Raw genomic sequence first — 22,859 nt, 5'->3', positions numbered from 1 at the left:
AAAAAAATACAACGTGTAATTATACAACACGCTACTGAAGTGAAACTTCTTCAAACACACAAACATACCGGGATAGGGGTTAAGGAATTGGTTTAATGGTATTATTTGTAGACTATGCTTCACACGGGTGCATTGCTGATAGTAAATATACTATAGAATGTCTTGTAATTATACAACACGCTACTCAAGTGAAACTTCTTCAAACACACAAACATACCGGGATAGGGGTTAAGGAACTGGTTTAATGCTATTATTTGTACTCTATGAATTTAAATTTTACACTATACATGCCGGAATTGCCTGTAACGAACGTTGCATTGAAGCGCCCTCACGGCTCAAGCGATCCCCACTACGAACTCGACTACGTGGCCGACTATAGGGGGGGGAATTGAGCTACTGAAAACCACCAACACAGTGGACTATAACCAGTCAAAGGAAATTCTCTGACAATCCATTGGACTGCATCCTGTGTGCGATTTAATTATTGTTATTCATGCATAGTAGATCTACTCGGATAGCTGCGATGCTGAAATGTATTGTACCATTTATATTGCTAGTGGCTCAAAGCTACCAATATCGTTTAATATAATTAAACATTTGGTACGAACTTGATACACCCTTCTCCCATTCTCATTAAATCTGCAAAATGAGAGATATATAGTTTGTGGATCGCATTCAGTTCGGGAAGATCAATTTATTCGTACTCTCATAAGCCAAGATGACATAAAGTTACTTCTGACTTTGGTGCAACCTGCAACGAACAGGGTGAAGGTAGTCCGGGTTAGATTTCGTGCTAAATTGCATCTCATTACGCGACACAATAGAAACTTTAAAGACCCTCCCTTACGTTGCAATCCTTTATCGTTCTACGGTCACGTTTGTAAATGGAGTGCGGAGTGCGGTTATGGCGACCGAGTTCTCGTCTATAAACCGCATTACGTGGTTCTAGCCAGCCAGCCTGACCAGTTATCTGAAGGTATATATATATAGCTGTTGGCTACCTCTTGAGTTAATATGTTGCTGTAGAAAACGCGCCATGCCGGATGACTGTTGGAAAGTTAGGACTGTCCACGTATATCTAGAGAAATCGCCGAATGCATCAAATACTGTTAAATTATTCAGAGATTACGTTTACGTCATACACATAGTCTATACAACCTATATAGGAACACATTTTACTCGTACAGAAAATTCGATATAAATTGCGTCTAAGAATTTCCAGTCTCCCTTGGAGAGAAAATCCAAATTTAATCTCGTCTAGCCTTGTCCACGTCCCACTCTTTCGACATTTTCGAAATCTATTGAAAAAAATCAATAGACAATAGAAAAAACTGCAACTTACACTTACAAAAAACTATTTTTCAGTGTTCCAGTAACACCTCGTTCGACAAAATTCAATAGGTAATATTCTTACGCGGGAAAATCAAATAGGCTCTACCCCCATTTTACGACGATTTCAGAGGGTCTTCAACAAGAACTTTTAGTATTGTTGACCAAAGGGGTGTTTCCTAGCATCTTCAGCGGACGAATAACTTAGAAAGACGTTCTAAAGGTCATATTGATGGACAAGTCATCCCCGTGATCTAGTATCCCGCTACCCCAACTACTGTAGGTGACATCATTTAGAAAGGTGAATGTAACTTTCAACTAATTTTTTCTACTGCATTACAAGATCAAGTTGTGCAGGTTAGTTCGTTGCGCAGTAAGACAGTGCGCATCCAATTAGCAAATAGAAAAAAAGATTTTTTACGATATGTACTTGACAACGGACAACACCGCAGTCGCTCATCGCGCATGGGACCGTTTCGTTTTCTATCTCTTATTAGTGATGACTTTTTGGGCACTGCAAAATGTCGATAACACACTTGTAAAAGTGCTCGACTAACCTGCCGACTCGCCGTCACAAATGGGTTTCTATCCCCTTCCAATAGTACACTTTTTTATGTCACAGGGGTGACCCAGGCAATCTTGCCAGTTACTGAATACCTCTTTAGAATTTTATATTTCAAATACATTTTTGAAAGAATTTTAGATTTAGTATTCGGAAGATGAAATCTTCTGTAAATCTATTTCAAAGACACCACTGCGTCTTCCCTGATTAATCCCTTCCGTATTCAGTTATCCGTATCATCCCACCAGGAAGAGTTTCTCTTATATTATCCTCTAACTTTGTGATTGAGCAATTTCTCTTTAGTACATGACTTGTAATTCCCAAGTTGAATTTATGTGTCTGCAACGAGATTTATAGGGAAAACTTTGAGTCGAGAAATCTCTCGAATTAGCATTGCTAGTTGATAATTGACATCAGTGTAAGTCTACCGTTCTTTACTGGCTCGCAAATGCATCACTTTATCTTCGTTCTCTTTCTATGTATACAATTCTGGCGTTTGTTCTTATTATCCAATCCTTTGAAATTCAAATTCACTTTAGTATGTAATAGTTGAGGTCTTCTCAAAGAGACGTAGGTATTCCCTTTTAATGTACCTATCCAGCTATTCAAAGAAATTATTATTGTAACGGAACCAGGTTTGTTTCTGAATTGTAGGATAATATTTTCATGGTTTTTCAACTTCGGAAAGTCAGTTTTTTAGTAAAAAAATAATTTTCTTTTACCATGCAAAATGGATGTTATCATTATCGTCATAAGTTCGTCAGTCTTAAGACGTTTGAGTGTGCACCTCCACATTTTCCTATCCTAAGCTAATTGTCGCATTTCCCTAAAGCTAAAATATCCCACATCCTTAACTATTTGTGATCAGTAACTTAGTCTAGGTCTTCCTCTACTCCTTTTGGCTCCTCTTTTTGCTTCTAATATGGCTAACTAATCCTTCATGCCTGCGAAGGTGTCCTACCAACCTATCTCGCCTATTTTTTATTGACTACCATAGAGTCCTTTGTTCTCCTATTATTTCTAACCTTTTCTGTCCACGGTATCCTCATTTTTCGCCTGTAACACCACATTTCAATCGTTTCTTTTCAATGTTATAAAATTCAATTGTTTTGTAACGAATTTTTACTTTTTAAGTAACTTTATTAAGTAACAACTACTCATTGTAGTATAAATTCATAAACAAGAAGTAGATATTCAATTATACCTACTTTATAAAAATTTTTTTTTGATTATATTCATTTTATAATAAAATTATTGACTCAATCTCATAAAAATATCCATACTCATTAAAGAATTGAAATTTTGAGAAATTAAAAAAGAATGTCAAGGAATGCAAGTGTGGGAGATAGAGATAAAGACTGTTAGAGCAAAGGGAAAAGGAAATGAGGTTGGGAGAGGGAAATGGTTAGTAATGCATGTATATGGGCTCCGTACCACTGACTGATGCTAACCACCCCAAAACCCAAAGCAGGGAGGGAGGGAGTAGCCGTTGCTGTGAGTGAATGCGTGCTTGTAGTATTAGAAGGTGTTTAGAAATTTCACTGCGTCTTTACTGCATTTTTAAGTAACAGTCTACAACAACCATTTTATTTTGTGATCCCATATGAGTATAGATTTTTTAAACAAAAATGGTGCGACTTGACGCTTTTTTTTAATGTATTATAAATATTCACTCACCATTCACCAAAATGCTAAAATAAATTATAAAAATTCGCGGAGGCGCCGGACGTCGTGGATGTGGAATGGTGACTATTACATCGTAAGCACTAAAACTTTTGCAGAAATATAATTATTATCGACAATGAATCATCCAAACTGGTTTAATGGTTTAAGAAGTAATTAGCTGCCTAGTGATCGTTTGCAAATTTAAACAATTCGAATTACTTACAGTTGGAAGACAACCAAAATTGACGGCGAATAAAAAGTTAAATTCTTGCATTGATTTACAACGTTATGTTCAGATTCTAGACTTCTTATTAATTTTCCTGTATTCTATAAGTAAAGAACTATTTTCTGTATTTTTGTTTTTTTGACGTGACTACGTCTTATAATTCGATGGAGCCGGCTGCACACACGAAAAAACATGACTCATGCGGCGTTACCTCCCTCTGAGGCGTTCCATTTAAGGCTTGAAGTGCAAGCGAGAGCTCGGAACAAGCGACAAAGAGGCACAATCGGCCTCCGTGTTCGGCAGCGTTCGACATCTGTCTCTCTCCTACTTGAGTGAGCGATGCGTCCGCGTGGACAGCTGCTATTCAATAATACATTTCCATTTACCTCCTTCTCTATATCCATACAAAATATCTATCAAACAAATAAAATTAAAATTTTCTTTTGAAAAATGAAACCATCCCATCAGTATTTTCTTATGACNTTTTAATTTTAGGTTCAGTAGTTTCGGAGATGCAGGGGCGAATGATGAATTTTCATCTATTTTCTTAAATAACCCTAAAACTATTTACTTTAAAATCATAAGAAAAATATATTACAGACCCTTACAACAAGCTCTTTCATTTGATATGTTACATGGTACAGTATGTAATTTTTAATTTCCTTTTAGTCTCCAAAAAATAAACCCCATGTTTATAAACCCCAAAATTAATTTATTTACGTTATGATACCGAGTTTGGGTCACAGAAATTCATGCGTGTACTAAATTTTGACTTAATTGGTCCAGTACATTTAGAGCAAATTGACTGTGTCAGACAAACACACGAGTTATCTTATAAAGGTTCCGAAAAGCCCAGAGGTTTAGTCAATTGGTTAGCAATCGGAAGGACGCCGGTTCGATTCCTGGTTCGTCTGCCTTGGTCCAAGTTTTTCTGTGGTTTCCTTGGATCACTGAAGCAAATGCTAAGGCAATAGTATTCTGTTTTTCATTCTCTTGTGTCTTCATTTCGTTCGAGTCACCACCCACCCATTCCCACGATTCCTAAAAGGAGGTTGAAGAGGGCCTTCCGCCCTACCTTCCGGCGTAGTCCGCAGGGACTTCCCGCCTACCAGCATTAGTGGCTGGTGGGAATGAAACACCCAAATGTTTTTTATTCCTTAAAAGTATCCAAAATTGGGCCACTTTTCTCTACTTACATGGAAACTAGACTTTAGAAACTACTTCATCTACTTCATTCCTTTCGAACCTCACGAGCTGGTTCTAAATGTTCTCGGATAAAGCAGTAGAACACATTGATGCGTTTGAATTTTTCATGTTAACGTCGGCTAATTTCTCTTTTAGCCGGTCTTCTGAGTAATTTGTTTATGTTATTTTCGTTAGCGGCGCGGCTCTTCAGACGAGGTGAGGTGATATGTACGCGCCAACTTCATCTATATTTTAACATCAATTTATATTTAGAGCTTTTGCGGAAAGTCCGGCGAAGGGAAATATATCGTCCGCCATTTCGCGATAAACTACGGCGAAACTTAAATTGTTCTCAGGAATTGGTCCGTTGAACGGCAAAAATATTTCACGGCGAACGGGAGGTGTTTTCCGCTAATTTATTTTTATGACTTATTACTCGCACAGTTTAACGATACACACGACGTATATCCTGGCTACATATACGGATGGATATTTCCGGCAACAATGCTGTCCGAGATATACGACCAGCTTAAACAGAAGCGATGGCGGTAAAACTAATACGGAGCAATACCATCCAGTGGTGTACACGTAAGGGGAACCACGGAAATTAAAAAGATTCTTCGACCGATCTTTTGGAATGGGAAATAGAAGAATCACGGGAGACATAAAGAAACTGACCATAACCTAACTTTTGAGAGATATAAATAAGAAGAAAAAAACATAGCCCAGACGTTCCCTATACAACATGGACGAGCATTACTAAGAGTTTTTTAAAATTCAGTCCCTAAAGGGATGAAAAGGAAGTTCAAACATTCATATATCGAACAAGGTAAAAAGTTTGAGATATAATCGAATTCCATGTGGACGAAGTCACTAGTACATTACGTAACTAAACTCAATCTGCATTTGAATTCGCCGTAACTAAACAAGAGAGAGGTAAATAGGCGTAACCAATAGACTTGTAGATGTCTCGTTATCTACTGAAAAGAGAGAAAAGATGTTTCGTCCCGAGAGCACGCCTGTGGACTCATCAGTAAGGCTGACGACATGCTCTCTACCTTAGACATCTGGAGACCTGTGGAGTATGTGACGCGAATTCTAGGCACAAGTGTATGGGCACCATCCATCCTGCCTCCTAGTGATGTTTAAACCAAGACCATCCCAGTTTTGGTTGCAGTCTTGGTCTCGTTCCTGTATTTTCACAAGATTAAGACTATAAAACTGCAAGATCAAGACTAATTCTGTTCATCACCACTCCCTCTTCCAAGAGACCTTAGTCCTCTCATCTATATATAATTACACTTTATACTCCATTCCTGCATTATTCCGTAGTCCTTTATTTGAAGGTATTATTATTGTATGAGTTTTAATACATCGATTGCCAAAGTGCGCATTCTTGATCTAAATGGCTCAATAATTTATTTTTATTTTAAGCGGTTAAACTGACTTAAAGAGGTACATTTGTTAGGTTTTATTAGTGTTTAAATTAATTAATATTTTAGTCCATTTTCCCGACGACCGTCCAATTTGTTAAGATCTTCGCAGTCCAACAACTTATCGTCTAGAAATGTAATTAACTTCATCCCCGCTTTCTCTGTACAGTTCAGTCTCCAAGATCCTCACGATTTAAGGACATATATCACCAGCGGCGAGTAATGGAAGCATTACACTTCACTGCAGCTGAAATCCTTTCTTGGACTTTATTACCGTGTTTGTTGATTACTAAAATTTAACTTGCTAGCATAAAGTGTAGCAGCGCTTGAAAGGAAATTATTTCTTAAAGTCGTACCAATTATATTATTGTTATTATTATTTGTCCGTCTTGGGCTACATAAGGGTAAAATCATCCCTGAATGTAGCGGTCTTAAGAGAATGTTATAACATGAAAAACTATTTAATTTAGAAAAAGCGAGACTAATGCTTCATACATATGTGTAAAAGAAAAGTTGAACTGAAGAACAGTGCATTCATTTCTCTGCTCAGATGTTGAGTAATTCATGTGCTGAAGAAACTCAAATTAAATAACGAAAGAAGACTGTTAGAGAAAATGCAGTTGTAAGTAGAGAGAAATTTCAAGGAATGGTTCTCTGAAAATATTAATGGGGAGTATGATAATGACAGGAAGAAGTTGCCGTTGCGTTCTCGTCACCTTACCATACTATTTAGTCGATCATGCCTTGATTCTTTTGTTCACGTTAGAACTAGGGAACTAATAGGACTAACTATAATTTTTAATCAAGATTTTTAGTTAAAAAAAAAACTGACAAACATCTAAAGGAACTCATTTGGCAACAATGATTTCTTCTTTCAAAGGAAAAAAAAGTATGGTATAGGAGACGAAACATTAGAAGAAGTGGCTAAAAAAAAAAAGGTTAGAGGTGTTCGAAATTTGGTGTCACCGGAGAATGATGAGGATACCGTGGATAGAGGTTAGAAATGAAGAGGTATTAGAAAGAGTAAGAGAACAGAGGACTTTATGGAAGTCAATAAGAAATAGGCGAGATAGGTTAGTAGGACACCTTCTCAGGCATGAAGGTCTAGTCAGAGACATATTAGAAGCAGAAACGGAAGTTAGAAGATTAGATTACTGTTCGCAAATAGTTAAGGATTTGGGTTGTTCTAGTTTTAGGGAAATGCGAAGATTAGGTCAGAATAGGAAAGAGTGGAGGTACGTGTCCAACCAGTTTTAGGACTGACGACCTTATGATGATGATGATGACCTCCATATCGCCGCAACGTCCGATAAGGAACTTCGTTCGACTCTTTCCTTATTAAATTTGTGAATGTTCCTAGAGGTCTTTGCCTTCCTATATAGACTCAAAGCAGATCAAAATATTCGCCAGTAAATCGTTCGATTCCATGTATTTATGTTTACCTCTATTATAGTATTCAAAACAGATATACTTACGCACACATTGTAGATTTAATTTGGTTTAACTAACGATAAACTAAATATAGCCTAGTTGGCTTGAGCGTTTCGAGTTCGAATCCGACAAGACGGGAAAGAGATGAAGCCAGAGAAACGAAGTCGAATTTTAAGAAAGAAGCTCTGGCATCCGTCCAAATACCTCCTTGTTAATAAATGCAGATTGTTTATACCTGGAAATAGCTCAATGTAAACTTCTGAAACGGTTCGCTCTCTGTTCTCGAGTTACACACGTTGATGTATGTACGTCCGCTTTTAAAATTATACCCTTCATTTGCTAAATCGCTCCAGCTATTTCTACTTCGACTTCCGACAATGCATTAGCAACGAATGTTTTCATTCAAACTTAATTATTGCCCGAAATGATAGGCCTAACGCAAAATGAAGGATTAGCAATCATGACATCATGACTGTACAATACAAGGAATAGTCCTTTCTGATTCTGTAAGGGAATGCAATATATAGGGTTGTTCGGAAAGTCATTTCGTTTTTCTTTGTGGAAATAAAAGACAGTTTTCGGATAATAAACAAATACTTTCTTAATTATATATTGACCGTTCTGGTCCAACACCTTTTGCCATCTTTCTGGTAGTAGCATAATTCCACGCTCATAAAATTTTTGGTCTTTGCTGGCAAAAAACTGATCGAGGAGGTTTTTGACCTCCTCATTTGAGGTGAAGGTTTTACCGTCTAAAAAATTTTGGAGTGACCGGAACAAATAATAATCCGATGGTGCCAGGTCTGGAGAATATGGTGGGTGTAGCATTGTATCCCATTCAAGCTGTAAAAGCTTTTGGCGAGTGACCAAACTTGTGTGAGGTCTCGCGTTGTCTTGGTGAAACACTACACCTTTCCTGTTGATTAGTTCTGACCTTTTCTGTTGAAGTGCATCATTCAGTTTGTCCAGCTGATGACAGTAGACTTCCGAATTAATCGTTGTGTTATCCGGTAAAAGCTCAAAAAAAACGATTCCTTTAAAATCCCACCAAACAGACAGCATCACCTTTTTTTGGTGAATATCGGCTTTGGAAATGGTTTGAGCCGGTTCATCTTTTTTGCTCCATGACCTCTTGCGTTTGACGTTGTTGTATACAACCCATTTTTCGTCCCCAGTGATGATGCGCTTCAAAAACGGATCATTTTCGTGACGTTTGAGAAGCGAATCGCAGACGTCAATGCGGCGACACAGATTTCTCTCTGTGAGAACATGGGGAACCCATACATCGAGCTTCGAGGATAATCCCAGGCCTTTCAAGTGGTCATAAACTGTTGAATTTGATAAATTTAACCTCAATCCGATCTCACGTGTTGTTATTCGCCGGTTCACATCAACTAATGCCTTTATCGCGTCTTTATCAGCTTCAACCGGCCTTCCCGAACGTGGTGCATCTTCGACATCAAAATTGCCGGATCGAAATTTAGCGAACCAGTTCTGGCACTGGCGTACTGTCAACACACCTTCTCCATACACATCAGTCAATTTCTTTCTGGCTTGAACAGCATTTTTACCCTTTCTGTAGTAAAACAGTAAGATATGTCGAAAATGCTGCTTATCGCTCTCCATATTTAAAAGGGCACCAACCAAAAACTACTGCGTAGAATTAATTGGAATTTTTCACACACAAGCCTTGCTATATGATCTCTCAAAGCATATAAAAATTATACGACTTATATGTGAAGTTGGGTGCAAATGAATACAAGTAAATCCTCTGTCGGGAAAAAACGAAATGACTTTCCGAACAACCTATAGTTTGAATTCTAATCCGGTGTTTAAGTGCAAGTGATCCTTACCGTTCTTATTTCCTCGATAAAAAAATAATTGGGCAGTCAAGGTTAAAGTTGGAACTATCAAAATTGTCCGCAACAATTTATCTGTTGATAATTAATAATAAATAAATAACCGAATGATAATAAACGGTGCAGTGGTTAAAGGTTGCTTAAAGACACAAAAGATCGGGGTTGGCTTTATAACTTCCTGGTTGGAATTATATCTTTACGTCTCTTTGATTTCCTAAATTCGTGAGAATGTTGAACTTCCTTAATGTCCAAGTAACATGCTCAAATTTTCTGTTACACATTAGTTGGTGTAATGTTATTCCTTTTTCTATATTAGTGTCCTCTGCAATTCCTACCTGACATCTCTTTTCTATGTTTACGATATTCCCTACGACGTCTGCCGTGAGTAAAAACAGGAATTCAGTTTTATTACGAACTGTGCCAATTTTGAACTTCCCAACTAAAGTTGGGTTGACAAGGCTTATTTTTGGTTTAATTACATTTTTTGATTAAATTTATCTAAGATAGTTCCTGGAACTACTGAAAGCTTATTTGTGTATCGGTTCCAAGTGACACCCAAATAGGTCATAATTGGGCAAGTACCTGCGCGACCACTCGCCAGCTTCCCTTGTCAGACCTGTAGCATACTTTTCTATCTACGAGACAGATGGTACACGAACCATCTCTCCAGCAAAGTTACTGTACCACCTCTCCCAATTTTACACGCGAGTCGTCACAGGTAATTTTCACTAAATACAACACAAATCTGACAACTTCGCCAACCTGATATAACTTCAACAATTCCCATGACCACCTTGATCTTAAAACACCCACAAAAATTGCAAATAATTAAGAAATATTTCAACTTGTTTATCCTCATCATAAGGTCGTCAGTCCTAAGACTGATTGGACACCTCCACTCTTTCCTATCCTGAGCTAATCTTCGCATCTCTCTAAAACTACAACAACCACATCCTTAAGGATTTGCGAACAGTAATCTTATCTAGGTCTACCTCCACCCCTCCTAACTCCCGTTTCTGCCTACAATATGTCTCTAACCTATCTCGCCTATTTATTATTGCCTTCCGTAGAGTCCTCTGTTCTCCTATTCTTTCTAATGCCTTTTCATTTCTAGCCTTCTCTATCCACGGTATCCTCATCATTTTGCCTGTAACACCATATTTCGAACGCCTAACCTAACTTTTTGTTTTCCGCCGCTCCCGTACAGCATCGCATAACTAGGTCCTCTCAAACCTATTTTTATGCATAAGTTACCCTTTAGATGTTTTAACGCCAAAAGCATTGATATATGATATAACACGTGTATACTACTGTCGTTGATTAACAGCAACGTTGCCAAGCTCAACTATTGTCGCGAAAACTGAAATGTTCAAACTCACCCGGTACATCATCTCTCCCGGAATGGATGATTTCGCGAACTCATGGAATACACCAAGAACGCCTACACAAATGTACCATCTACATCTTACGATATTAATTATTATGTTTATTGTAGTGTTAATTTACTGAATCAATATTAATAGACGCGTGATCCCCTATCATTATGCACTGAAGTAACCTTCAAAATATTGATCTTTCGTTTGCTTTTTGAACCGGATGTAGTAATGACTACTAGTGGTTTTAGGAGCAAACATAAATAAATTTTAGGTAATTTACGACAATGTTACTTTTTAATCCCCTTTTCGGGGACTCGAGGATTTAGCGTTGAGTTATGGTTCGTAAGATGTGGCGAAAAAGCGATAGGGTACTGTAGCGGTCGTCCGGTTGATTCTACTACAGTTAACCACTGAATGACGTCTACAAACTAAACTACTTCTCTACTTAATCCTGTTTTTAAATTCGAAAGCCACACAATGATTATTGTAAACTTTAATTTTGCATTTCTTCGGTTCTAAATCTTTAGAAAACTGATTAAAGTAAACGGGCTGCTGGGACAATGAAATCCTTTGATAACATAAATGGTGACCATTTTAATTTTCGTAACCTTCCTCTTAAGTCGGGTTACCTAATCGTACGAAATGCAACTTCACTCTGGAATCGGTAGTAATATTATAAGATTAAAATTAGATTATTCTGATGAGTTAATATTCAATTTCTGTAAGAAAATGTTATAAGATTTGCTAAGTTTTAAATGGAACTGAATTTCCTTGGTATCCTAAATGCTGGTAGAAGACGATGGAATTTTAAATTTGATCTAATTATACTACGTACCTATATAAAATCACGAGTAAGGAAATAGAGGTTCCTATATTCTTGAAATAAAAAGAAAGCATTTAGACGAAGAAGGAAATTAAGAACGCCAGAAAGCAAATAGCAAAAATTGAAGGGAACTGAATTCTGTGCTGTACTCAATTTACAATTCCGCCGTGTAAAGACAATTGGAACTTGGAAGGTTGCCTACCGGTTGAATTTTAATAGAAATACTTCGTTCGTTTTGTTTTTTATTGGAAATTGCTTGAACAGTAAGGTTGAACTAATCGATAATTTTCAGAAAATTAGATTTATTAAAAGGGGTTCGCGTTATGGAAAAGTAAATGAAAAGGAATCCCAGTATTAAATTACTGAAATTAATTAATTAATGCATTCTTCTGCACGGTGTATTAAAGTTGTGCCTCTTATGATGCGTTAAAAGTAAAACGTTAGCATGCAACGGAAATTGCGCGCGCACGGCTAACAAAAAGTAGGCAGTTATGGTTGGGACGTTCAAAATTGGCATAGTCCGCAATAAAACTGTCGTATTTACTGTCTTCTTTCAACTTACTAACTAGACTTGAGCGACTGGTGACAGAACGTAAACATAGAAAAGAGATGTCAGGTAGACATTGCAGCGGACACTAATAAAAAAAAAGGAATAACGTTACACCAAATAATGCGTAACAGAAAGAAATGCAGACAAGCAGAATTTGAGCATATTTCCAGCATCGGACTTTAAAGAAGTTCAACACTTTCAGGAATTTAGGAAGGCAAAGACGCTTGTTTAAAGATATAATTCTAACCAGGCAGTTATAAAGCTGACCCGGACTTTTTATGTACTACTTAAGCAACCTCAAACCGCTGCACTGCTTACTATTATTCGGTTATCTCTTTTCGCTTTTTCTATATTCCTCATGAAGTATTTCCTAACTTAACAAGGGCGTGTTCAAAATGTAGTAAATGGCTACAGTCCCAAGTGGAAACAAGAAAGATGATGTGTCTATTCTCACAGATAATTTATAGCGGACTTTGTCAGTTTGGCTCATGCTAGGCATAGTAGGATTGCTGTGGCTGTAGCTATGTACGTATTAAATATCAAGATTTTAAAAGTAGTTCTCGATATATTTTTCAAAGATAACGTTGATCCTATACATATAGATACCTACTGGAGATGCGCCGGATAGTAATTATGCCGAGTACCGGATAATGGGGTAAATGGTTCATGTCTTCGTTCTGGCGAGCTTTCCTTTAAATACCACCCTCTCCAGCGCCCCAAATCACATTAAGGTCTCGTTCAGGACGTCGTTTTAACACTAAACCAATGAAATTTTAATTAAAATAATTCGAAGTGGTCTGTATTCTGTCGAAACTGCCAGACGCGGATCGCGATTTCGATCTTTTTGGATCTCATCAGCGCGTCGCAGGCAGCCCGACAGAACACAGACCAACTTTTACCTGCTGTCTTAACAGTGCGTTTCAGAAAATACTACAAACGGCACAGTGAACGCCATCTGTAGCACAATGCTACATATTATTACAAAAATACGTAATCCTAAAATGTAGCATTGTGCTACAGATGGCGTTCACTGTGCCGTTTGTAGTATTTTCTGAAATTTTAGTTGTTGTCAATAAAAATAAGGCTTAGTTGAAGCTGTTGAAACGAGCCTATAATGCAAGATGACAAACTGATACTAATAAATTCATCATTATCATCATAGGGTCGTTAGTCCTAAGACTGGTTGGACACGTACCTCCACTCTTTCCTATCCTGATCTAAACTTCACAGCCCACATCCTTAACTATTTTCGAACAGTAATTTAATCTAGGTCTACCTCTACCCCTCCTAACTCCTGTTTCTGCCTCTAATATGTCTCTGACTAGACCTTCATGCCTGAAATTATCGTTAATCAAAACCTGATATACTAACAAGCGACAGAAATTGTACTAATTTAGTATAGTAATCACAAAATAATGCAAATTGGGACAGGCAGCCTATTCCTATGCAATTTTAATCTTGTCAATTTTTATCAGATAGATCTTTGCTATACTTATTAAATCATTCATATTGCTGGTTCTTCTTTCTTCTCTGTCAGAATTATTATCTGGCACTGCCGCTTACGCCAGGTACCCGGATCCAAACTTGATACTTGGCCAATCTGTAATATATATTCACCGATGATGACCACTCCTGCCATATATACTGTCAAATAGAAGCTCTACAGGAGAATTTCTAACTTAGATAACTCTAACAGACTTTATTAATTGGAGACCAAAAACCATTTTGAACGTATCAAAGCAATTTTTTTATATTTTAAATGTAGGATTCGGGCCACCAGTAACGAAAGTAGTTTATGAGACATCATCATCATCATAAGGTCATCAGTCCCAAGACTGGTTGAACACGCACCTTTACTCTTTCATATCTTGAGCTAGTACCCCAGAAGACGCCATCATTTAGTTTAGGTGTGTTTTACTCGGGATCATAATGTGATGGTTTCCCATTGCCTTCCACATCGCAGTATTGTGCATCAGAGTCTATACCGATCCTCGTGATCTGTTACCGTGAGTACTGATAGAACTGCTGCCCTTTTTCAGGGTCTTGTATTAGTCTGGTTTCTCTTTAAGAACCTCCCCATTATGGTTGAACCTATGGTCCGGCACCCTAAATTATCGAAACTCGCAAGGCGATCCACCCGCTCTAGTTTGCACAAGAGTTTCGTCAAGGTTCAAGTCCCATCGGATCAGAAGGCGTGACCTATTTTTATTATCTCGATTAAAAGTGTAATGGATTGCGAGTTTCTCTTAAAATCCACTGCTATTGATACGGCAAATTTCTTATTCAAACTACTGCAACCTACTTTCCTTTCCGGCTGCCACTTCTACGGTTATACACTAGCATTATTTTCATTTCTTTATTCGTTCCTTCGCTTCGTCCCTAAGCCTTTTCAAATATCCATTCGCTTGCGCATTTTTAAACTACAAACGACACTTGACGTGATCTTTTGTTTGTCGTCTCTGAGTCCATGAATGCTCACGACAGTAAAAGAATGAAACAAGAGGATCGTGAAGGGCGAATGTGTGAATGGATGACTCTCGAAATCCCCAATACAAAATCGCTGACACCGATCGAAGTGTCCATGTAACAACCACTTCAAAATGGAGCCGTATACACAGTGGTTTTAAGGAAGATTATATTCGTAAGGAAAGAAAAAAATAAAAATGTATGCAATTCTTTTGGAAGAAAGTAAAATGGAAACTTCGCAGAAATTTTGAATTGTATAATAACAATCAGCTACGTGTATGTACCAATACCATTTCTTCCTTTTCGACATAACGGGGGTACGGTACCCACGCGGAAAATTCAAGTAATTCAAAGACCATTTTATAATTACGCACATGCATGTTTCTCCAATTTTACGACCTACCCTGAAAATAACCATTCCGAAAGATAGTTTCAATATGAAACTTATTGTAGGCACGGCGAAATGTGTCTATAGCTGGGCACCATCTTTAGCATCAAGCATGAGGCATGTCGAAATCTGGCTTTTCTTTAAATTTGTGAGAAATCCCGTATCGATTTAATGCGAAAGTACAAAAGCTGAAGTTTGAACGCTAAGAAAGGACATTCGGTCTAATTACCAGGATCTCTGCCTGATCGAATCATATAGAAAATTGAAGCGGTTATTGACCTTTTCAATGCTTGTCGTAAGCGTAAATTTCAAGAAATATGGAAGAAAAGCATTCAAATTGTTGTTGATTTTCATCTAAACGAACCCTAAATTCCACGTCAATGAAAAGTTCAGAAAATCTGGAGGAAAAATTTTCTCAAAAAATCGTTTTTTAAGATGTTTGACCAACTTATTTTTCTTTATAAGGAAGATTCAAAAATGATTCAGCCTTTTTTTCAAGTCAATGATTTTCAGTTTTATATTGCAGAATTGAGTTAACTTTGTGTAGTTGATATTCTCATTGTTATGCAATATAATAACAGTTTCAACAATATTATTTTCTTTTATACTATTTTACCCCTCACTCCTCCAGATTACTGTTGGGACTATTGAAAATGTAGTTATTTTCTGTGAAATTAGCGAAATGGCTAATATAGTAAAATTATTATCAATATCAAACGATCATAAGCATATACTATTGATGAAGTAGTTATCTTTTGCAAAATCAACGAAACTTCTGTGATTGTTGTCAATTTCAAATGATCATTAGTATCTACTATTGAAAACTATTGTGAAATCAACGAAATGTCTAACAGTAAGATTGTTATAAGTATCAAATGAACATAAGGACTATCGAGGAAGTAGTTATCCTTTGCAAAATCAATAAAACATCTGTGATTATTGTCAGTGTTGCATCTTTACAATACTATAGGTTTATTTTCTTTAGCATTCAAATTTTATTATTGTCGGAAATTATAAGTATTATTTTCTATTTGTATACAAATTCAATTCTATTATTCATTTTATTATTTAGCTACAATTTTCAGGTATATATTATTTATCAAATGCAAACAGTAATCTCAGTATTTTTGAACCATAAATTTTATAATGTATTCTACTATCTTATTGTAACATTTCTTCCTTTGAAAAGTCACGTTCGCTATATTACTGTAATTTCCAAATTTAAATTCATGTATTTTGTCTGTACCTGAAATGGGGTATTGACCTGACTGACAGGGTCGCCTTGCACCCTCAGTGCTATTGTTAACGCCCACTGGCGAAACTATTTAAGTAATTAATAATACACATTTCAATCAGTATCGAATCAGTATCGAAACAGTATCGAATCAGTATCAACACAGTATCGAAAACAGTATCGAAACAGTATCGATAACAGTATCAACAAAGCAACAAGCAATTCACATTCATACTCAATCTACTTTATACTTTTATATTTAATTTTATTCATTTAGTTTATTTTAATTCTTCGTCTAAGTTAAGTTAAGTGTTGACTATTAAATATTTAAAACAACATTCGTTATCATTTACATAAAATAGTTTGCTCGCAATTAATTTGGCGTGTAAAGTGAGAATACCAGAAAGAACTCTTTCAATTAAAATTTATTTTCTCACAACAAACAGTCAGTATTAAATGATCATTATCACTATTGAAAAGATAGTTATCTTTTGTGAAATCAGCGAAATGTCTAATCGCAAAACTATTATCGGTATCAAATGAACACAAGAATTATCAAGGAAGTGGTTATCCTTTACAAAATCAACGAAACACTTGTGATTATTGTCAGTATCAAATGAATACAAGAACTATTGAACTTGTGAAATCAGCGAAATGAGAAAAGAATTGAACGTGACTATTGAGCAAACGGTTCAAAATACTTCTGTACGATTCTGAAAAGTTATGCGGGTTTGAAATACAAAAAAAGATTTTTTGTATGTGTAAACAGTTTCTAATGGTTCTTTGGTTTCGGAATTATATTTGGACCACTGTGCCACGTACGGCGTCTCCTTACCTGCACCCACGGTGCCGGCACAATTCAGTACACCAGCAGACGTCGTCCAAAAGCGTCGGGACGTTCACGTGAAAAACCCAACATACTCGTACACTCATCGCGTTTTGTTTCTTGTCAAGGTCAGAAGTCAAAAGTGACCTCGATGGCGGCGCGAGTTAGTGTGACCGTTCTAGCGACAGATAATTCCGAGTCAGCGTAATTTTGTTTGAATAATCGGAAAATGATCGATTGGGTATCGATAGTGAGACATTCCAGGAGAAGATTTTCGAATTATATGTACGTTGTGCCGAGCAGGGTGAGAAAGAGGAGAAAGGACAAAAGTACCACCCCCAGTCCGTCACCTGCTAGACAAACAGACGGAGCTTCCTGTTGTTGGATTGAGAAAAAGGACGAACTTGTTAATAGGGAAACCAAGGTTAATTAATATCATAAAAAACATTACCAGAAACAGGGCATCTCGAAGGATTTATGCTAATGAATTCATTAAGATGTTCGCATAAATAACGAAAAAGATTACCTTGACTTTAAACAAGGATATAGCCAAGGGCGGCCTGGGTGGTTCATGGTCATGGCCCATTTATTAAAAGTTGAAGCTCATGTGCTCACCCAGTGATAATTTTTTTTTAGATGTTTAAAATTCCTATTACTTTGTCCAAATCGATTTTGCGATTTTTCCCTGGAAGGATATGATTGCTGTATTACTTATCCAATGAAATTTCATTTCCTGATTAAGGGGTGGTTAAAAACAGCAGAATACGCACCAAGGGAAGAAAAGGCAGTACACGCTCGGAATTCGGTCTAATTTTTGGTTTTGACGGTATTAAGATGTTAAAATATGAAAGATTCATTATTCTGCCATTATTATTTTATCGTAGAAGTTTTCAAAATGTGACATGTTTCGCCGTAGGCATCGACAAAAGAATCGTTGCTATTGTTTATCGGTAAATAACACTTCAAATTCAAAAGATCGACAAAAGAATCTTCAGTATTTGTTGTCTGTAAATAACACTTCAAATTCAAGATCAAATTTACAATATCCCATTTTGTTGGCTGGGGTGTGACGAAAATTGCTTTATTTTCCAACCGTTATCAGTCGTCATGGCGTTTTCCATTTCTTCACAAACGCTAAATGTCTAAACTTTGTATAAAACGTTTGAATAAACAAACACTCAGCTACTTTATTAGCAATTTATAGCTAAAGCGTTCGCAAATGCGTGAAATTAAACAGTACAGAATCATCACAGTTGTATTTTATCGCGTAATGGACGAGAAGCCAACAGGCTTCAAAGAGTAAAGGATATCACACATTAAATTTTTTTATTAAATACACCTAAATTCAGATGCTTCTAGAGAAATTTGTTTAAACAAATTAACACAATTTGTAAATATTTAAGAATGTATACTTCATTTACCTTCTCTTGCGATGTGCTCCTTCCACTGTCTTGGATGCGCGCTGGCAAAATCGTAGGTAGGGAGCAAAAGCTCATTATACTCTCGACTCTTGTTCATTAAACATACTTTTTCATACAGTACCTGCCAAAAGTTAAAGCCTTTAATATATCTTCAAATATAAATAAACATCTCGTTGATATTTTTAGTAGCAAATGGTACCAATAACAGCATATTTGAGCAATGCAATTGTAGTGGATAAAATGGTCAATTTTTCGTGCAGTATTATACGGATTATACGCCCTTCACCGGTTAAGAGTTTGGGCGAGAGTTGTCTCCTTCTTTTTCTGGCCTAGTGCTGTTCTTTTCTACTTTGCGCCGGTCAAACTGAAGGTCACACCCCTGCAGAAAGTAAACGAAGTATTAATGTGTAAATTGTTTCGCTACACTGTATCTTCATCAAATAGTTTAAGTATTGCAATAATACTGGGTTCTATGACAAGTTGAAAACAAAACTCTGGCAACTGAAGACTTTAAATTATAATAAGTGTATCAATGAATCGAAAAGGCGACTATGACATACTGACCTACGGATGGAACTTTAGACAGACAGACCGAAACTTGTAAGGCTTCCCCGTTAATAGTGAAACTCCAAAATTTGCCATCATTATCCCATTAATTCATTTACACTTACCGTCATCATAAGGTCGTTAGTCCCAAGATTGGTTGAACACGCACCTCCACTCTTTCCTATCCTGAGTTAATCTTCGCATTTCCCTAAAACTAGAACCACCCACATCCTTAACTATTTGTGAACAGTAATCTAATCAAGGTCTACCTCTACCTCTCCTAACTCCCGTTTCCATCTCTAATATATCTCTGACCAGACCTTCATGCCTGGGAAGGTGTCCTACCAACCTATCTCGTCCATTTCTTATTGACTTCCATAGTCCTCTATTCTCTTATTCTTTCTAATATCTCTTCATTTCTAACCTTCTCTATCCACGGTATCCTCATCATCCGCTTATAACACCACATTTCGAACGCTTCTAACCTTTTCCTTTCCACCGCGCTCACTGTCCATGTTTCGCACCCGTACAGCGCCGCGCTCCAAACATACAACCTTAACAACCTTTTTCGAATTTCTAAATCAAGCGTTCTCGAGTACATAAGTGATTTCTTTTTATTGAAGGTGTCTCGACGCTGCGCTATCCTCTGCTTTATGTCCCTACTACTCCTTTCGTCCTGACTTATCTGACTTCCTAGATATCTAAAATTATCCACTTCTTCTAATTTTTCGTCTCCTATCTTTATATTCGCTCTTTCCCTACTTTTTCTTCCCTTGCATGCCAGCGTTTAAATCTCTAATTTCTGTCAACTTTGCTATCGATAGTATTGTAATTTATGAAACAAAAACAGAAGACAATGGTTGGAGGTAATGATTTAGGACAGGACATAAATTTACTAAAATCGATTACGTATAACTGTATTATTTTAACTGAGTTTCTGCTAATAGTTGCTGCTATTTGAAAATCTATTATTAGTTTTGGTGTTGCATATAAAACGAGGTTAGCCAACGAGATAATTGTGCAAAGAACATAATATCTGGACGTGCTGCCAAAATACAAATTCACAACTAAACCCGTACCCGTTGAATGACGCCTTTATTACATGTCATTTACACGGTTTTATACTCGCAACGCTCCAATCTGAAATTTAATGCGAAAATATTTGTAAAACAGTACGAATTACAATCCATTCTCCGCTAGTTATTTACACGAAAAAACGTATAGAGACGTGCTTTGCAACAAATAAACCAACATTCGAAATATTTACACACTGTCCCACACATCACGTACCTTATATATGTTAGGCCCGAAGACCGAAAACGCTTAGTGGCCGGAAAAAACGGCCACATCGCGTTCTGGCTGCCTTCGAACGTACAGAACGCGTTTTGGCTGTTTTTAAGCGCTTTGTAACTTTCTTCCTAGAACTGAAAAACAATTATAAGAAATTTAATATTGTTGAAATGATTCGGCGAGAAAAACCGAACCCATCTTTCGTATCCAATTATAGTTTTCAATAATTGAATTGTTTCCTAAAAACTGAAAAATGAATTGAAATTCATTTGTTTTGTAAGTACAATATAAATCTCATTGTACGCAGGTAGAAAGCGGCAAATAATACAAGTCGAACTTTAAGAACGCGTTGTGAGCGTTCCGGCTGTATAACAGTTACCAGAACGCGTTGCGAGCATTTAAAAACAGCCAAAACGCGTTCTGTGCGTTCGAAGGCAGCCAGAACGCGATGTGGCCGTTTTTTCCGGCCACTGAGCGTTTTCGGTCTTCGGGCCTAACATATACATAGAATTACCAACCAAAATTGAAGATAAATACCCGGACTGTAATTTGTTCTAATATCCAAGACATAGCAAGTGGTTTTATATCGTTGAACCCATTCAAATTTTAACGGATGATTACGGTTGTCAAGGGTAACCGCTTACATTTTGATCATCGGTATCCTCCACATCGTAACCTAACCTAAGCTCTTGGGTGCACAGCAGTTATCCCTGTTGCATAGTCAGTTAGAGATAGCTATCGCACTATAACCATACCGTAGGGCGTGATACTTTACATACCCATACTGTATGGTACTTAATGCAATAAGCTAATCAGGGAGTTCCTTTTCAACATGGCTTAACTTAACCATAGGACAAAGTACACAGAAGTTAATAAGGGATTTAACTTAAGCCCAAGATGCAAAGCTTCTGATACAATGGATCAAGGGTTCTTCACACCGTAACTATATTAAACCCCTAATGATTATAAAACAGTTAATTCTAAGATATCCTATCAGCTATTTCATCTGTATCCATTTCCTTTAGAAACGTACTTGCGCTAGAACCATAGATACTTAAAGAATTACTATATGGTCTTACTAACTTAAGCACCCATGTAGTCTTTTTCAGGGCCGTCTTAGACGATGCCCCTTGGGCACACAAGAATTTGGGACCCTTTTGGATAGTAAAGTAAACCGAATGATATAAATATTTGTCCATTATGATCTTTTAATTAAATCAAATATACTTTATCAGTGTTCACCGAATTAATTACGATATTTTAAGGGGGTACTATCACCAAGCAAGACCTCTTGAAGCCAAAAGTTTCACTACTGAAACAATTGTTCTAAGTACATTTTTCCAATAATTGACTTTGACTGCGTTATATTGAGACAATAACTCACTGTGAACTCGTCCAGTATATTTGCTTCTTGCAACATAATTGATCGTAAATTGCCTGTTCTGTAAACTGTTCTCATGCTCCGTTAATAAGTTACTAATATGTTTCCAGTCTTTATATCCATTTGGAGAACTCAAACTATGTCCAGTACCAGCACTCGTACTACATAGACGACAGGAATAACAGTACACAAATTTCTTTGACAGTGAATAAAGAAGCCTTTTTATTTCTACAGACTATGGTCAATTTACGGGTGAAAATATTTTTAGTCAAATGTTTAATTTTTATTTTGAAAAAATTCTGGCCCTTTTCGAATCCAAATATCGCGTACTTCTTTCGTTAAAATTTCATCACAGTGCGTACCAGGATCAGGATTAGGATCAGGATGGATGTGTTGTATTGTAATTAATTAGGGTGCATTCTGCATTCGGAAAAAAAGAGTAATATAAACAAATAATTAATAATTAAATTAATAATGCCCTTGGCACGTGCTCCGTGTGCCCTTATGTTAAAGTGCTGGTCTTTTCTACTAAATCAGGCAAAATTTAATCATACTTGTAATAATACCAAAGCAGTAGTTAACAATGAATATTTCTGTAATTGTACGAGGGCGGTTCAATAAGTACCTGTGTTTGAAGACACAGGATGTTTCGGAGGGAAATTGGTGTTGTCATCGTGTGCTGCCATCTATCAAACCACGCCAAAAACGAATTTAAGACTGATTGATAGGTTAGTTTGGATTTGGCAGCCATTCGACTGAGACGTGTTTCGTTATTTTCGCTAAGATGGAAAAAGAGCAGTATCGTTCGGTAGCTCGCTTTTTGTTTTTGGATGGGAAAAAATGCGAGGAGATGAAAACAAAGTTGGAT

At 36.9% G+C, this 22,859-nt stretch overlaps 1 protein-coding gene across 10 annotated transcripts in view; it reads left to right on the top strand.

Annotated features, from left to right (window-relative positions):
- LOC108733410 (disks large 1 tumor suppressor protein) overlaps positions 1 to 22,859 on the top strand; it is a 436,917-nt gene that overhangs the window by 257,079 nt on the left and 156,979 nt on the right. Inside the window, exon 1 of one of the 10 annotated variants that reach the window (XM_025973525.1) lies at positions 17,399 to 17,777. The exons of the other annotated variants lie outside the window; for them this stretch is intronic. Coding sequence (XP_025829310.1) covers positions 17,583 to 17,777 — 195 coding nt within the window. The 5' untranslated portion in view covers positions 17,399 to 17,582. Of the gene's footprint in view, positions 1 to 17,398; positions 17,778 to 22,859 lie in introns of those variants that run through there. 10 annotated transcript variants of the gene reach the window in all.

This window comes from Agrilus planipennis, unplaced genomic scaffold (genome assembly GCF_000699045.2).
Source record: "Agrilus planipennis isolate EAB-ADULT unplaced genomic scaffold, Apla_2.0 scaffold49, whole genome shotgun sequence".
In the NCBI taxonomy this organism is placed as follows: domain Eukaryota; kingdom Metazoa; phylum Arthropoda; class Insecta; order Coleoptera; family Buprestidae; genus Agrilus; species Agrilus planipennis.
The sequence above is the reverse complement of the archived record's forward strand: the minus strand, read 5'-3'. Positions and strand labels throughout refer to the sequence as shown.